General features: G+C 39.8%; 1 protein-coding gene across 1 annotated transcript in view; it reads left to right on the plus strand.

The window, feature by feature from the left end:
* LOC128649217 (proteasome activator complex subunit 1) overlaps positions 1-14,885 on the plus strand; it is a 102,158-nt gene that overhangs the window by 61,837 nt on the left and 25,436 nt on the right. The window contains exons 5-11 of the mRNA XM_053702354.1: positions 3,341-3,442; positions 4,058-4,103; positions 4,251-4,348; positions 4,455-4,523; positions 4,607-4,674; positions 4,943-4,997; positions 5,663-5,749. Of these exons, the coding sequence (XP_053558329.1) occupies positions 3,341-3,442; positions 4,058-4,103; positions 4,251-4,348; positions 4,455-4,523; positions 4,607-4,674; positions 4,943-4,997; positions 5,663-5,749 (525 nt within the window). The remainder of the gene's footprint in view (positions 1-3,340; positions 3,443-4,057; positions 4,104-4,250; positions 4,349-4,454; positions 4,524-4,606; positions 4,675-4,942; positions 4,998-5,662; positions 5,750-14,885) is intronic.

A 14,885-nucleotide genomic window follows, 5' to 3' on the forward strand; every position in this document is an offset into this window, starting at 1 on the left:
CCTCGGGTAGTGGCCCGCATCAAGCAGGAGCGTCACTGTCAGTAATACTGATTCCATCAAGGAAGGACGTGGTTCGCGGCTCTGGTGAGGATGTCATCTTCTCCTCCATGGAAGTTACCTTGTCGCAGGGATCTGCTGGAACAGGGTCCTTTTGTTCATCAAAATCTAGATTCTCTGAGGCTGACTGCGTGCAGATTGAACGCTTAGTCCTTGCCAATAGAGGGTTTTCTGAGAAAGTTATTGATAATCTCATTCAAGCTTGTAAGCCGGTTGCTCGTTGCATCTATCATAAGGTGTGGAGAACCTACTTATTCTGGTGTGAAGAGCATGGATTTCCTTGGCATAAAGTTAAGGTTGTCAGGATTCTATTGTTTCTCCAGGATGGCCAGTTCCCTGAGGGGACAGATTTCGGCCTTGTCTGTTTTACTGCACAAGAGGCTCGCTGAGCTTCTAGATGTTCAGTCTTTTGTTAGGGCTCTGATTGGGATCAGACCTGTGTTCAGATCTTCGGCTCCCCCTTTGAGTCTCAATCTGGTTCTTAAAGTTTTGCAACGGGCTCAGTTTGAGCCTATGCATGAAATTGGCATTAAGTTGTTGTCCTGGAAGGTTCTTTTTCTACTGGCTATTGCTTCTGCGTGCAGAGTATCTGAAATTGCCTCCTTGCAATGTGAGCCTCCTTATCTGGTGTTCCATTCGGATAAGACTGTCCTACGTACTAAGTTAGGGTTTGTCTCTAAAATCATGTCAGACCGCAACATCAATTAAGAGATTGTGGTCCCTTTGTGTCCTAATCCTTCTTCTTCGAAGGAACGTTTACTTTATAATTTGGACGTGGTTCGTGCCTTGAAGTTTTATCTTCAGGCTACTAAGGATTTTAGACAAGCTTCTTCCTTGTTTGTGGCATATTCTGGGAAGTGTAAGGGTCAGAAGGTCTCTTCAACTTCCTTATCTTTTTGGTTGAGGAGTCTTATCTGCTTAATTTATGAGACAGCGGGACATAGACCTCCTCAGAGAATTACGGCTCATTCTACTAGAGCAGTGGCTTCCTCTTGGGCCTTTAAGAACAAGGCCTCTATGGATCTGATTTGTAATGCGGCTACCTGGTCCTCCTTACACACTTTTTCTAAATTTTACAAGTTTGATGTTTTTGCTTCAGCTGAAGCAGCCTTCGGGAGAAAGGTGGTGCCTTCAGATTAGGGTCCGCCTCTATTTTTGTCCCTCCTGTTATCATTCAGTGTCCTCTAGAGCTTGGGTATAAGTTTCCCAACAGTAAGGAATGAAGCCGTGGACTCTTCTTATATTAAGAAGGAAAACATAAATTATGCTTGCCAGATCATTTCATTTCCTTCTGTATAAGGAGAGTCCATGGCCCCCTGCCCGTGTTTCTCCGATGGGCCTAAATTTATATGTCTCTTCTGGCACCTTTTATACCCTGATATTTCTCCTACTGTTCCTTGTTCCCTCGGCAGAATGACTGGGGGATAGGGGAAGTGGGAGAGGTATTTAAGCCTTTGGCTAGGGTGTCTTTGCCTCCTCCTGGTGGACAGGTTCAATATTTCCCAACAGTAAGGAATGAAACTGTGGACTCTCCTTATACAGAAGGAAATTAAATTATCTGGTAAGCAAAATTTGTTTTTTCAAACTGTCATCAAACATTCCTTTTGCAGTCAGTCTGTGCTCCGTGGCAGAGCAGTCTATATATTTATTGTCTGAAGTGACAATAGCAACACATTTGTCTTCTATCAGCAACACAGTATTAGTATTGAAAATGAACAACCATCACAGATGGCAAAAAGAGAACTTGTGTCAGAATTGTCCAGATTAACACCTGAGGGACTTTCCCATTACTCTCTGTGTATTCCCCTAACTCAATGTGTCCCTGTCTGAAATGTGAGCAGGTACATGTGACATACAGCTGTAGGTGTGTGCCCTGCAGGTTGTGATCAAAGAAATGCAGTGTAAATGTGTTATCATATATATCTATTAAAGTAGCAATATATTTGGATTACTCTAATAATGATTCACGTTGATAGTAGTGATTATGACATTTTGGTACATTTTTTAAAACATACTTTTATATGTTCTTAAAGGGACATGAAACACAAATATTTTCTTTCATGATTCAGATAGAACATGTGATTTTAAACAACTTTTCAATTTACTTCTATTATCTAATTTGTTTTGTTCTCTTGGTATCGTTTGTTGAATGCACTACTAATTTCTAACTGAACACGAGTGAGCCAATGTCAATCTGTATATATATATACAGCCACCAATCAGCAGCTAGAACCTAGGTTCTTTGCTGCTCCTGAGCGTTCCTAGATGAACCTTTAAGCAAAGGATAACAAGAGAAGGAACCAAATTAAATAGAAGTAAATTGGAAAGATGTTTAAATTGTATTCTCTATCTGAATCACAAAATCATTTTTTTGTGTTTCTTGTCCCTTTAAAACAGTTATTAACCATCCCTGTACATTTGAATATTGCCATATGAATTTAGAATATAAGTGAATTCACATTAACACTATAAATACAAATGGTAGAACAAATGTCAAGGGGAAAATTTGATGGTAAATGGCAAAAATAAACACATATTCAACTGTTCCCAGATATGAGTATACCTAGATGAGAATTTATTTTAGAAAAACAAAATTACATAAAACAGAGGTAAAAATGCAATTAGTATGTAGAAAGGACAAAATATTTCTGTTCTTGGTAATGGTTGTAGATAATATTGTACATGAGAACTAACTACTATCTGGAATAATGGCATATAATATAATTAAAGGGATAGTAAAGTCCAAATTAAACTTTCATGATTCAGATAGGACATGTAATTTAAACAACTTTCTGATTTACTTTTATCATCAAATTTGCTTTGTTCTTTTGTTATTCTTAGTTGAAAGCTAAACCTAGGTAGGCTCATATGCTAATTTCTAAGCCCTTGAAGGCCCGCCTCTCATTTAAATGCATTTGACAGTTTTTCACAGCTAGAGGGCGTTGGCTCATGTGTTTCATATAGATAAAAATGTGCTCACGTACGTGAAATTATTTAATAGTCAGCACTAATTGCCTGAAATGCAAGTCTGTCAAATGATCTGAGATAAGGAGGCAGTCAGCAGAAGCTTAGATACAAGGTAATTACATAGGTAAAAAGTATATTTTTATAACAGTGTTGGTTATGCAAAACTGGGGAATGGTAAATAAAGGGATTATCTATCTTTTTAAACAATAACAGTTTTGGTGTTTACTATCCCTTTCAGTTACCGCACATTGCATGACAGGGCAGATAAGGCTGATAGGTCTTAATTTTTTTTTCTGTTTGTCCTTTTATCATTTAGTCTCCAGAGCTGAACATCTCAGACCTTTCTACACTTCGAGCCGAGTTGGATATACCAATACCAGATCCAGAAAAAGAGGCAGCAAAAGAGGCAGCTAAAGAGGTAATAGAAAGAGACCTGTGTCCTGCCACAACATAAAATATGTGTGCAAAGGAATAGAGCCTCTAATAACACAAGGAGAGAGAAGCTCATAAAAGAGGAAGGTGTAATGTAGACTGATAGAGACCCTAGCAACAGGAACGTTGAGCGAGGAAACCCAAATAATGAGACTTTAGAGAAAGTGGCATTACAGACCAACAGGGGCACAACAATGTGGATACCATATAAACAAAAGGAAAATGAGAGAAAAATATCAAAACCATTGAATCTAGACAAGTGGAGATCCTATGAGACGATTAGACAGAACCTTCATAAGAGAGAATGAGTTACTTACAAAGAAAACCCCCAATGGTGACAACACAGAGACCCAAAGAGAGATCTCTCTGGGGTCAGGAAGACCAATTGGAGTAACTTTTTATTTTTTTTGTGAAAGTCCACCAAAGGATAATTTTCAGATAGATACATTTAGGAACTGACCATGATGAGGATTTCTCAGGTACATAGAGTAACTTACTGATAGAATTGTTTGATCTGTATTTATCTCTACCCTACCAAAGAGACTTGAGAATAGCAGTGTCTATGGCATGTGCTCATTTGTTTTTTGTTTTATTTTTTTAGAAAAAAGAAAAAGATGAGAAAAAGAAGGATGACGAAGATGACAAAGGTAAAGATATTATTCAGTTTATCCTGTCTAATGAAAAATGACAAATAGCAGCTGTTTAGCACCATATTTCATATTATCTCTGCATGTCACATAGATGACATTGCTTACAATATGTAGCTGCTATTAATCTTCCCACTCACTTTCTAGGTCCCCCATGTGGTCCCATCTCTAGTAATGAGAAAATCACAGTTCTGCAGAAAAGAATCAAACGTGAAATTCAGGAAGCCAAAGAAAATTTACATCTGGTGAGATACAGAGGGTTTAAGAGAAAATTGGAAGAGGTGAAATAAATATTTATTAAGAGCATTGTTTTTAACATGTATACATATTTTGTCATTCTATCACCTACAGGTCAGCCTGTGGCTCCAGCTTCAGATTCCTCAGATTGAAGATGGCAATAACTTTGGAGTAGCTGTTCAGGTAATGTGGGGTGTTCATTTGTGTATGACTGATGAATGTAAATTTTATTTTAACATTTTTTGTATTTATTTTTTGTTCCTCAGGAAAAGGTGTTTGAACTGATGACAAATCTGAGGACAAAGTTAGATGCAACCCAGACCCAAATATCTAAGTGAGTAAGAACAAGAGTAATAGATGGAGGCATAATATTTGCTGTTGTGGCAAGACACAGGTTAGCCACTACTCTACAGATATGACTGACAGAAAATGGGTACTCTGCTTGCCTGTATGACAAATAAGGGGTTAACCACTATCCATTATGGTTATGTACAATAGAAGGGTTTCATCATAACCTTGTTCATGGGTGTTGTTGGACAAGAAAATTTGTTTGTTGGGGATTACTTTTGGGGAAGTAAAAAATGAACCCTATATCTTCATAGGTATTTCTCTGAGCGAGGTGATGCGGTTGCCAAAGCAGCAAAACATCCTCATGTGGTGAGAGACCCTCTTCTGCACACTGCACCTTTGTTTGTTACATTCTTTCTATATTACTCTTTTTATCAATTGTCTCTGTATATTGTACAGTCGTCCTCCCTTTTCTTCTAATTTCCCTTTCATTTTGTTGTTCCTTAATGTTTATCTAGTTTTTTGGAGTGTTATAAAAAATCCTAGTGATGGTGGATTATCTGTTTCTTTTACAGTTTTAGAATTAACATATTTATGAACCTGCAAATAAACAAATGTTGATGTGTCTTATGAGTTATATGTCAACCAATTTAGTTATATTAATATTAGTTAGAAAAAATAAAGTGCAGGATTTTCATGAACTGTTTATTTAGAACAGGCTTTATAAAACAAATGGTTTCTTGTCACGTTTGGGCAGGTGTGTTTTTGTCTACCAATAGAACTGTGGGAGTTGTCCATATAAGCCAGTCAACATAAGCAAGGTGTAGAAAAGAGGTCTTGCTGCATTAGGTTCACTTTAAATAGCTTTTACCTAAATCCTGCTGTTTCATAAACATGTTTGAATATTGAGAATATCTCTTAATAATATGTCTCATTTTCTTGTAATTTATTCTTTGTGTCTTATCTCACATTCTCTCACAATCCACAACATTCTTTTTGTTCCTACTAATGTGTTTTTTTGCCATCTCTTCCAGGGGGATTTCCGAGCTCTGGTTCAGCAGTTGGATGAGTCTCAGTATTCTGAGCTGCGAATCACTGCCAGGGAAATAAGGAATTTTTATGTAAGTGTTTCAGATACTGTAGGATTTTATAGAAATCATGTCTACTGTTATTATTATTATCATTTATTTGTATAGCGCCGCCAAATTCCGTAGCGCTGGGTACAATGATAGGGGTATACAATGACAAAGATTTGTGATACAATACAAAACATAACAAGACTAAACAAATCTAGCACAGGAGGAAGAGGGCCCTTCTCCGGAGAGCTCACAGTCTATAGTTCACACTAAGACCAAACCTTGAGTTTCATTATAGTTAGAATCCTTATTAACTCTGCTTCTTGGCTACTATAGTTTGTGTTGTAGTGAAAGTTGAACAAAGTTGCACGACTTGTAGCAGATCATAGTTTCACATGTAATAGATTCCAAGAACTCACATTAAACAACATGAGCTACATTGATGGAGTAACAGACTTTACATGCATAGGCTTTGTGTAAAGTATTAAAACAGTATAGAAAACAATGTATAATATTACACAGCCAACTGAAAATGTTTGATGTACATATTCTAATAATACCTAAGTAGACTTATGGATCCAAAAACAAATTTGTTTTTCAAAACTAAATCCATTGATAATGTAGCCTTGTATTAGCTTGACATTGTGCGTCAGAACTCAGGCTACCATCTCTCCACTACAAAAGAAATCTAGTTAGAAATAGCAGCTAAGAATCAAAAAGTCCAATCAAGTCTACCCATATTGAGCCAGATTACAAGTGGAGCTCAAATTTCACACTCCTGCTTGAGCGTTAATTGTGCTAGAAGTTAGATTTTTGTGCTTGTCTGGTTGCGCTCGTATTATGAGTTGAAAGTTAACTTTTTTTCGTTCTCGCTGTAACCCGACAAACCCAAAAATCCAAAGTTAGAACATTGCATGTGCATTCACATATTCCCCATAAGTCAATAAAGGGGAAAAAAATGCTAACCCACCACAATCGCATATTCTCATTTGCGCTAACCAGACATGAAAATATAATATTTCTTTCTTAAGACATGGAGAGTCCACAACGTCATTCCAATTACTAGTGGGATATTCAACTCCTGGCCAGCAGGAGGAGGCAAAGAGCACCCCAGCAAAGATGTTAAGTGTAACTGCCTTACCCATGACCCCCAGTCATTCTCTTTGCCTCTGTCAATGGAGGTTGTGCGAAGTTGGTGTCTGAAGATTTTAATCCTTTTATGGGTACTTTTCCCTGCAAGCAAGCATTGGGGTTTCAGCTGTGTCCACGTCAATCTCCTCAGTAAGAGTAGTGGTGGCTTTTAAGCAGTTAAAAGGCGGCAAGGTAGTCCTTGCTTTAATTTTAATACTTTGCTTCCCCTTTCCAATAAGCCAGAGTTGGTTATTCTGTTCTTTATTTCCATCTTAATATGGGAAGAGTCCACAGCTGCATTCCTTACTTGTGGGAAATACTGAACCTGGCCACCAAGAGGAGGCAAAGATACCCCAGCCAAAGGCTTAAATAACTCCCCCACTTCCTCATAACCCCAGTCATTATTTGCCTTTCGTCACAGGAGGTTGGCAGAGAAGTGTTAGAAGATTTTGGAGTAGTCTCTTATGGAGGGTAGTACTCTTCAAGTTGGGACTGGAGTTTTAAGTAGTCCTGTCAGCCTCTCAGTGAGAGCATGGATGAAAGTAAGAGTCCGGAGATGCAGGGAGATTCTTTCTGCGAAACCATCCCGACTCATATTAACAGCTCCATAGGCAATCAGCGTTGACGAGTTTGGCTGCCTACTTTCTTCACTCAAGTCCACGTCAGAAGCGATGCTACTCTCTGTCACACTTGAAGGGCCGTGTTCCTGTTCCACGACGTAGATTCTGGTAAGATCGTTTCATATTTTATTATTAAAAACTTTATTTATTCACCAAGAGGTTTTTACACGAACCAATGACCGTGAAAGTTGATATACATTCATGAAAGATTGTTAACATATCGTTAAACACAAGACTCTGATGGTAGTTTATAGTCCATTGAAAGATTCATAATATTCCCGTATCAACGCGACAAGTATGCCATAGATCGTGCTGTCCCCTCTCATTTTTTTCACTTTTTCTTCAAAACATTATAAACAATAACAAAATATAATAAACCAAAAAATTTAGATTAAAGTGCTATGCACCAACAAAGCCCAGATCCGGCCATACTTACCCGAGATGCCCGCGGACACCAGCCCTAGAGCATCCCTCCCCACCGACATGAGCACAAAGTGTGTGTTTGTTATGTGCCTAGGCAGTCTGTATGTGGTTATTCGAGAAGCACCAATTCCCCTTAAAGTTTTCTTTAAGGATAAATTCACTATTTCTAAATGGATATAGAACTCTTTCTCTGACACTATCCTGGCAAGTACAGTAAGTATAGTTCCCATTTTTTAATGAATCATGAATCTGGATATTCTCTTCTCAATATTCCCCCTGACGTCTGCCTGTTCTATAAGCATCTGGGTGTGCAACTTAGTGAGGAATTTTTGGAATGGAGGAGACTTCTTATCGCCCAGTGTAGTAATATCAACTGTCGTGCGATTAGAATAGTTATTTTAGCTAGAATGTCTTGTGTCTGTGTATTGTTGGTGGGGAGCAGGAACACGATTTGTTGTGCCGAGAGGGATGTCTTTTTTTTTTTTTGTTTTGTTACTTTTGTTAACCAGAATGCTATCTTATTCCAGAACCATTTTAGCTTGGGGACATTCCCAAAACAGGTGAATCCAATCGGGTTTTGGTAGTTTACATTTGATGCAGACATTTTCCGCATCGGGTTATCCACTTGGATCTAAGGGCCGGAGTAATATACGCTTGTTGGAGAATTTTTGTATGTGTTTCTCTCGGGTTTGCTGATAATGTTGTGTTCCTAACTTCCTCAAAACTAGATGTCAAGCTGTTCGGAATCTATTTCTATGTTTCTGCAGGTGGACCATTTTAATGAGATCTTTTGGATGTTCAGAGTGTCATGGTGTTTTAAGAATGAGGTCATATGCGTTCGCTAGTTTGTATGTGCCCTGTTTAGCTAATGAGCATAAAGTGTTAATATGATTGTTTTCCACAGTAAGCAGGCCCTCTGATTTCAGTTTTGTGACATAATGCCTACATTGGAGATATGCAAACCTATGTGTGTGTTCAGTATCTGATAGGTGTTTTGTAGTTCCTGAAAAGGATGAATATCTAGTGGATTGTATAGTTGTCCAATTGTTGTGAGGTGGTTTCTCTTTCCAGATCTTAAATACTGCTGTGGTGTATCCTGGTAAAAAGGATAAATTGCCCTGGATAGGGAGGAATTTGTTAATACTAAATTTTATTCCCCACAACTTACACAGTTTTGCCCATGCTCTTAAAGGGTCTCTAAATAGAACATGATGTTGGATTTCGGGTGGCAGAGAGTTTAGCTTTGCATGAGGCAAGAAGGCTAGGTGTATCGGAAGTGGTGAGAGACCTGGATTCTAATGTGGGGATTGTGAATTTTTCATTCCCAACTAACCAGTCCAGCACTATCTTGGTCAAAGTCGCCAATTGTACCAAAGAATGTTTGGGAGGCGGAGCCCCCCTTTAGTAAATGGCATAACCAGGCTAAGCCTACCTATCCTCTGCTTTTTTTCCTTTCCATATAAATTGACCGAAGGCAGATTGTATTGTCTTGGCATCTCATTGCATTAGCATTAACGGAAGGCATCTGTAAAGGGTAAAGTATTTTGGGTAGGGCTATCATTTTAAAGAGGTGTCTCCTGCCCGTCAAGGATAGGGGGAGTTTATCCCATCCAAGCAACATATCCCGTATATTTAAAAGAGTTTTGCTGATATTTAATGGGTATAGTTTATTTGGGTCTATGTGTATATAGATGCCAGATATTTGAACGTGCCATCTGTTATTTGAAGGCCCAGTGTTACTAAGTGTATTTCTCTTCGTGTTTTTTAGCCAGGTGACCTCTGACTTATCCTTATTGATTTTGTAACCTGAAAAAGTTCCAAAAGTGTCAATGTCTAAGAGTTTGGGTACATTTAATCCTGGATTACTGACAAATAAAAGGAGGTCATCTGCGTACAATGATAAATGTTGTTTGTGGCCTTTAACGTCAATTCCCTCACTGTGTTGCCGAACGTGACAGGCTAAAGGTTCAATGGCCAAATCAAGGAGTAATGGAGAGAGAGGGCATCCCTGTCAGGTCCCTCTTTGTAGGTTAAAAGGAGTGGATAGTCCGCCATTTATTATGATCGAGGCCTTGGGAACAGTATACAAAGTCTGTATAAGTTTAAAGAATGCGCCAATTCAATCCTGTCAAAAGCTTTTTTCGGGCATCTTAACGCCAAAAAGACAAGCATCTTGTAGAGTGGGTTGTTTTTTTTGAGTGTGTGCTATACAATAGGTAAGAGGATATGGCCAGGGTTTTCACCACGGAGGAGCGTCCTGTGACGAATCCCGTTTGGTCAGGGTGAACCAAGAAGGGGAGGGACCAGTTGCCAGTCTATCCGCCATTATCTTTGTCAGTAATTTGTAGTCACTGTTAAGCAGTGAAGATTTGGTCTGTAGAAGGATGTGAGTGTAGGAGGATTTCTATCAGGTTTTGGTAGGATGCAAATATTTGCTTCTGTGAAGCGCATATTGGGCTGGGTGTTGTTAATTAGATAGTCTGTGTATAGGGATGCCAGTATGGGACTGACTTCTTCACTTAGGAGTTTATAGTACTCGGCAGGAAGCCCATCAGGGTCCGCCGCCTTGCCCAGTTTAAGCTGTTTAATCTAGACAATTCTCGTGTACTTATTGGGGCATTTAAGATATCTCTCTGTGCATCAGTCAGAGAAGGATTTATAATTTCTCCCCAGAATTTGTTTTTATTTTCTACATTAATGTGCTGTTGAGAGTATAGTGATTGGTAGTATTTAACAAATTCCACCATAATTTCCTTTGTGTGTGTCACCATATTGGATTGCGTTTGAATTGAAGTTGCATATGATCTAGGGTTGTGTGCCTTTACCATTCTAGCCATCAATTTGCCTGCCTTGTTTCCATGTCTATAGAATCGTCCATGTCTATGGATATTGTATCTGTTGTCTTTTTGGATCAAATAGGTGTCCCTGGTTTTCTTAAGGTCATAATAGGTTTGTCTCGAGGTATGAGAGGGGTTCAGAAGGTAATTATTGTAGGCCTCTGTTAGTCGTGACAGAAATTGCCTGTCTATTTTCTTGGACAGCTTGTTAAAGTGAGAGGTGTATGAAGTAATGTGACCTCTCATGACTGCTTTGGAAGCATGCCAGAACAAATATAGTTCTGCTATGTGTTGGTTATTGTCCGCTGTGTACTGTGTCCATGACTGCTTAAGACTTTGTCTAAATTCGTGTTATCATATAAATATACAGGAAACCTCCAGGATCTATTTGTATGTTCCTGTACTATCGATTGGAGCCTCAAATGAATCGGAGCATGGTCCGAAATTGTGATTTGTCCAATCTTGGGTGAGTGAATCTGAGGTGTTAGAGCTCTAGAAGTCAGGAAAAAGTCAATACGCGACAGTGTGCTGTGTGACTTGGAGACACAGGTGTAATCTCTCTGGTCTGGATGTTGCGCCCTCCATGTATCTACTAGGTCTAGATTTTCCATAAACAAACTCATATTAGATGTGCTTCCCTCTTATGTTGTGAAATGTCTCTTATGGGTGTGTTAGATGTCATGGGCTCTTTAAATCTGTCTAGAGGCGTAGTTTGTGCTAGATTAAAGTCACCACCAACAATTAATAATGAATTGTCATAAGTGGCCAGCTTTGCTAGCAATTCAGACCAAAAGCTGGGGCAGTAGGCGTTGGGGCCATAGACATTGCACACCACATAAGTGAAATTATGAGCGTGCATTAATGTGATTATATATCTACCCCTGCTATCTGTCACTGTGTCTGTGAAGGATATTGAGAGTCCTTTCCTAACCAATATGGCCACACCACGTTTTCTGCCTTCAGTTGGCGTGTAAAGGATCTGGCCTACCCACCTAGATTTTAGCTTTTCATTTTCCATCTGAGATAACCTGGTTTCCTGGAGTAAGGCTATATCTGTGCGCATTGTGTTAAGGTGTTGTAAGATCATGCTTCGTTTAGCCGGGGAGGTTATTCCCCCAATATTCCATGAGGTTATCGTATAATTCATAGCCATATTGGTGGGTCACGCTTTGAAGTACATGCATCACCAAGGGCCATATGCAGCAATTGGCTATGAGTGTGTGTATGTTGTGAACAAGGGGAGAACTCACTGTGTGTATGTGGCCATGATTCGCTTCAGGTCTGGCAAATCCGCGAGCTCCCTGGGTCCCATATTCTGGCAGGAGAGGTGGGCCGGCCAGAGCAAAAAGCTCTTTGAACTTAGACTTTCCATGGCGTAAGCTTCCTCCTGAATAAAGACATGGCTTCTGCATAGGATAAACACGTTTCATATTTTATACATGTATGATAACACAAGAAGACAGGGTCACAGTGTGACTCCTTTTATCTGTATAGAATCAAGGGTTCATATCTCCTTAGGGGGATTATTGCACCGGGGGGAATAATCTTATATGTTTATTTGATTTTATGCTTTTATGTGTGAGATGTTATGGGCTCATAGGCTGTTATGGAATATACAGGTTTCACTTTCACTTTGAGAGCCATGCAGTTTACAAGCTTGGCGCTTTTTCTCATAGCAGGGACGGTCCTGCATTGTGCACCATGTGATTCATTCCCTTTTTCCTGACTGAGTGTTTATCAGAGAGGAGTCCTAAATCTCTGTACTGTCTGGGTTATAGGAGGTGGCGTATAAGGGTGCCGTTTTTTTGAATAAAATAAGATGTTTTATTTCTCTAGTTCACCGGTTATTGCACTAGAGATGGAGGTTTCTGTTACTTTAGAGGGCACTCCCTCTATTCCTAATGAGTAATTCCTGTTTATATGGTGAGGAGGCCTTAGTTCCGCCCTCTCAATTATGTTCCATAGGCCTTGATAATGTGATAATATCAAACATGTTTGATACCACGAGCCGTCCACCTCTGAGGAGTTGTCGTCCAGTGAGGTGCGTACCCTACATTCTTATATCTCTACACATGCAGTTTTCCCGTAGCATTGCTGATCCTCCATCTGGAGGGGGCCTTTTTTCACCAGACGTTACTGCGCAGTTCTGACGGCGGTGTCTGCGGCCTTTAATGCTTTACCTCGCCCTGCTAAGCGCAAGCACTCCTTCCCAGAGTACATCAGATAATTTATTGGATTTAACTGAGGGTTATCCGAGGGTGAAGTGGTTTGTGCCTTGAAGTTCTATATTCAGGCCACAAAGGAATTTCGACAAACCGATTTCTTTGTTCTCTTTTCCGGGAAGCGTAGGGGTAAGAGGGCCTCTTCGACTTCCTTATCTTTTTGTCTGAGGAGTATCATCCGTTTAGCACAGAAACGGCGGGACATAAGCCTCCTGAGGATTACGGCTCATTCTACGAGAGCAGTGGTTTCCTCTTGGGCCTTCAAAAATGAGGCCTCTATGGATCAGATTTGTAAGGTAAGGCGGCTATCTGGTTCTCCTTACATACTTTTTCCAACATTTTACAAGTTTGATGTTTTTGCTTCTGCTGAAGCAGCCTTCGGGAGTAAGGTTTTGCAGGCTATGGTGCCCTCAGATTGGGTCCGCCTCTCTTTTTTTCCTCCCGTTAGCATTCCGTGTACTCTAGAGCTTGGGTATATGTTTCCCACAAGTAAGGAATGCAGATGTGGACTCTTCCGATATTAAGATGGAAAACATAAATCATTTCCATCTGTATGGGAAGAGTCCACAGCTCCCGCCCATGTTCTCCGATGGGCGGCCCTAAATTTGAATTTTTTTCTTCTGCCACCTTTTTCACCCTGATATTTCTCCTACTGTTCCTTGTTCCCTCTGTAGAATAACTGGGGTAATGAGGAAGTGGGGGAGGTATTTAAGCCTTTGGCGGTGGTGTCTGCCTCCTCCTGGTGGCCAGGTTCAGTATTTCCCACAAGTAAGGAATGCAGCTGTGGACTCTTCCCATACAGATGGAAATGAAATTATCAGGTAAGCATAATTTATGTTTTTCCTACAGGTCAATGACAGGGAGTACAGTACCTGCCACACCTAAGGAGCAACATCTGTTCTGCAGGATCTAAGGTAAGTGCTTATTGCCTTCTAGGTACTGAAGGAGAGCAGCACTTAGGAGGTTAATCATCTTATGGATCCTTTTCTCTGGCACTAGTTATCCTTTTATAGTTAAGGATACATTTTGGGGGATATTTTTTACTTTAATTTGAGACTTTTAAACAGTTTGAGAGACTTCACTTGGCTGAGGAGTTTACTTTATTGTTGGGGAACATTTCGTTCTTGGGACGTGCACAGAGATATCATTATGGGTATATCATTTATATCGCTTCTATTTTTGGCATCAGTGGCAATTTTTTTTTATGTGGGGACAGTTTCTTAGAGAGTTACATTAATGGTCGTTACTAAGCCGTTTGTCTCTCTGTTGCGCGCGTTTTGTCTGTGGCGCAGTGTTTTCTCCCCGTCACGTGATGCCGCAGTTCCACTTTTACGTAACGGAGCTCAGTAGTTTGGTGGTGCGTAGGTGTGCTTCAAATCGAGAGTTTGTACCAAATCCCTGATTATACCTTAGCGGATCATTAGAGGATCAGTGTAACTTTCAAGCCTTTCCATTTACTACTAGGGTATTCTTTTCTGTATGGTAGGAGCACTTTATTGTTTAGGATTAAATAGGAGCGCTGTGAACAGGGGTTTACTATTTATTTTCAATCTCAAAATAATTTCATATTTTATTTTCAAGTTGTTTTTTTTTTTCTGTGGCTGTGACTGCAGTAATGGAGTCTGGTTTAGATCAGTCACTGACTCTGGACAAGTGTTTACTGTCAATGCAATTCTGTTCCTCATGCTTATCAAATTTAAAGATAAATTACTCCCTTCTGAGCCTATTGTCTCTCAAACATCCCAAGTATTAACTGTGTCTCATTCTGTGCCTTCTATGTCCTCTCATCCACCTGGGGGTGTTTATTTACCTGGGGATTTTGCCGCTCAGGTTTCTTCTGCAGTAACAGCGGCTTTGTCAGCTTTCCCTGCATTGGGTAAGCGTAAGAGAAAATCTAAACTTTTGCCTGATTCTAGGGCTTCTGACTCTAGGACTGCATTAGCCACCT

Source organism: Bombina bombina, chromosome 2, assembly GCF_027579735.1.
Source record: "Bombina bombina isolate aBomBom1 chromosome 2, aBomBom1.pri, whole genome shotgun sequence".
Lineage (NCBI taxonomy): Eukaryota > Metazoa > Chordata > Amphibia > Anura > Bombinatoridae > Bombina > Bombina bombina.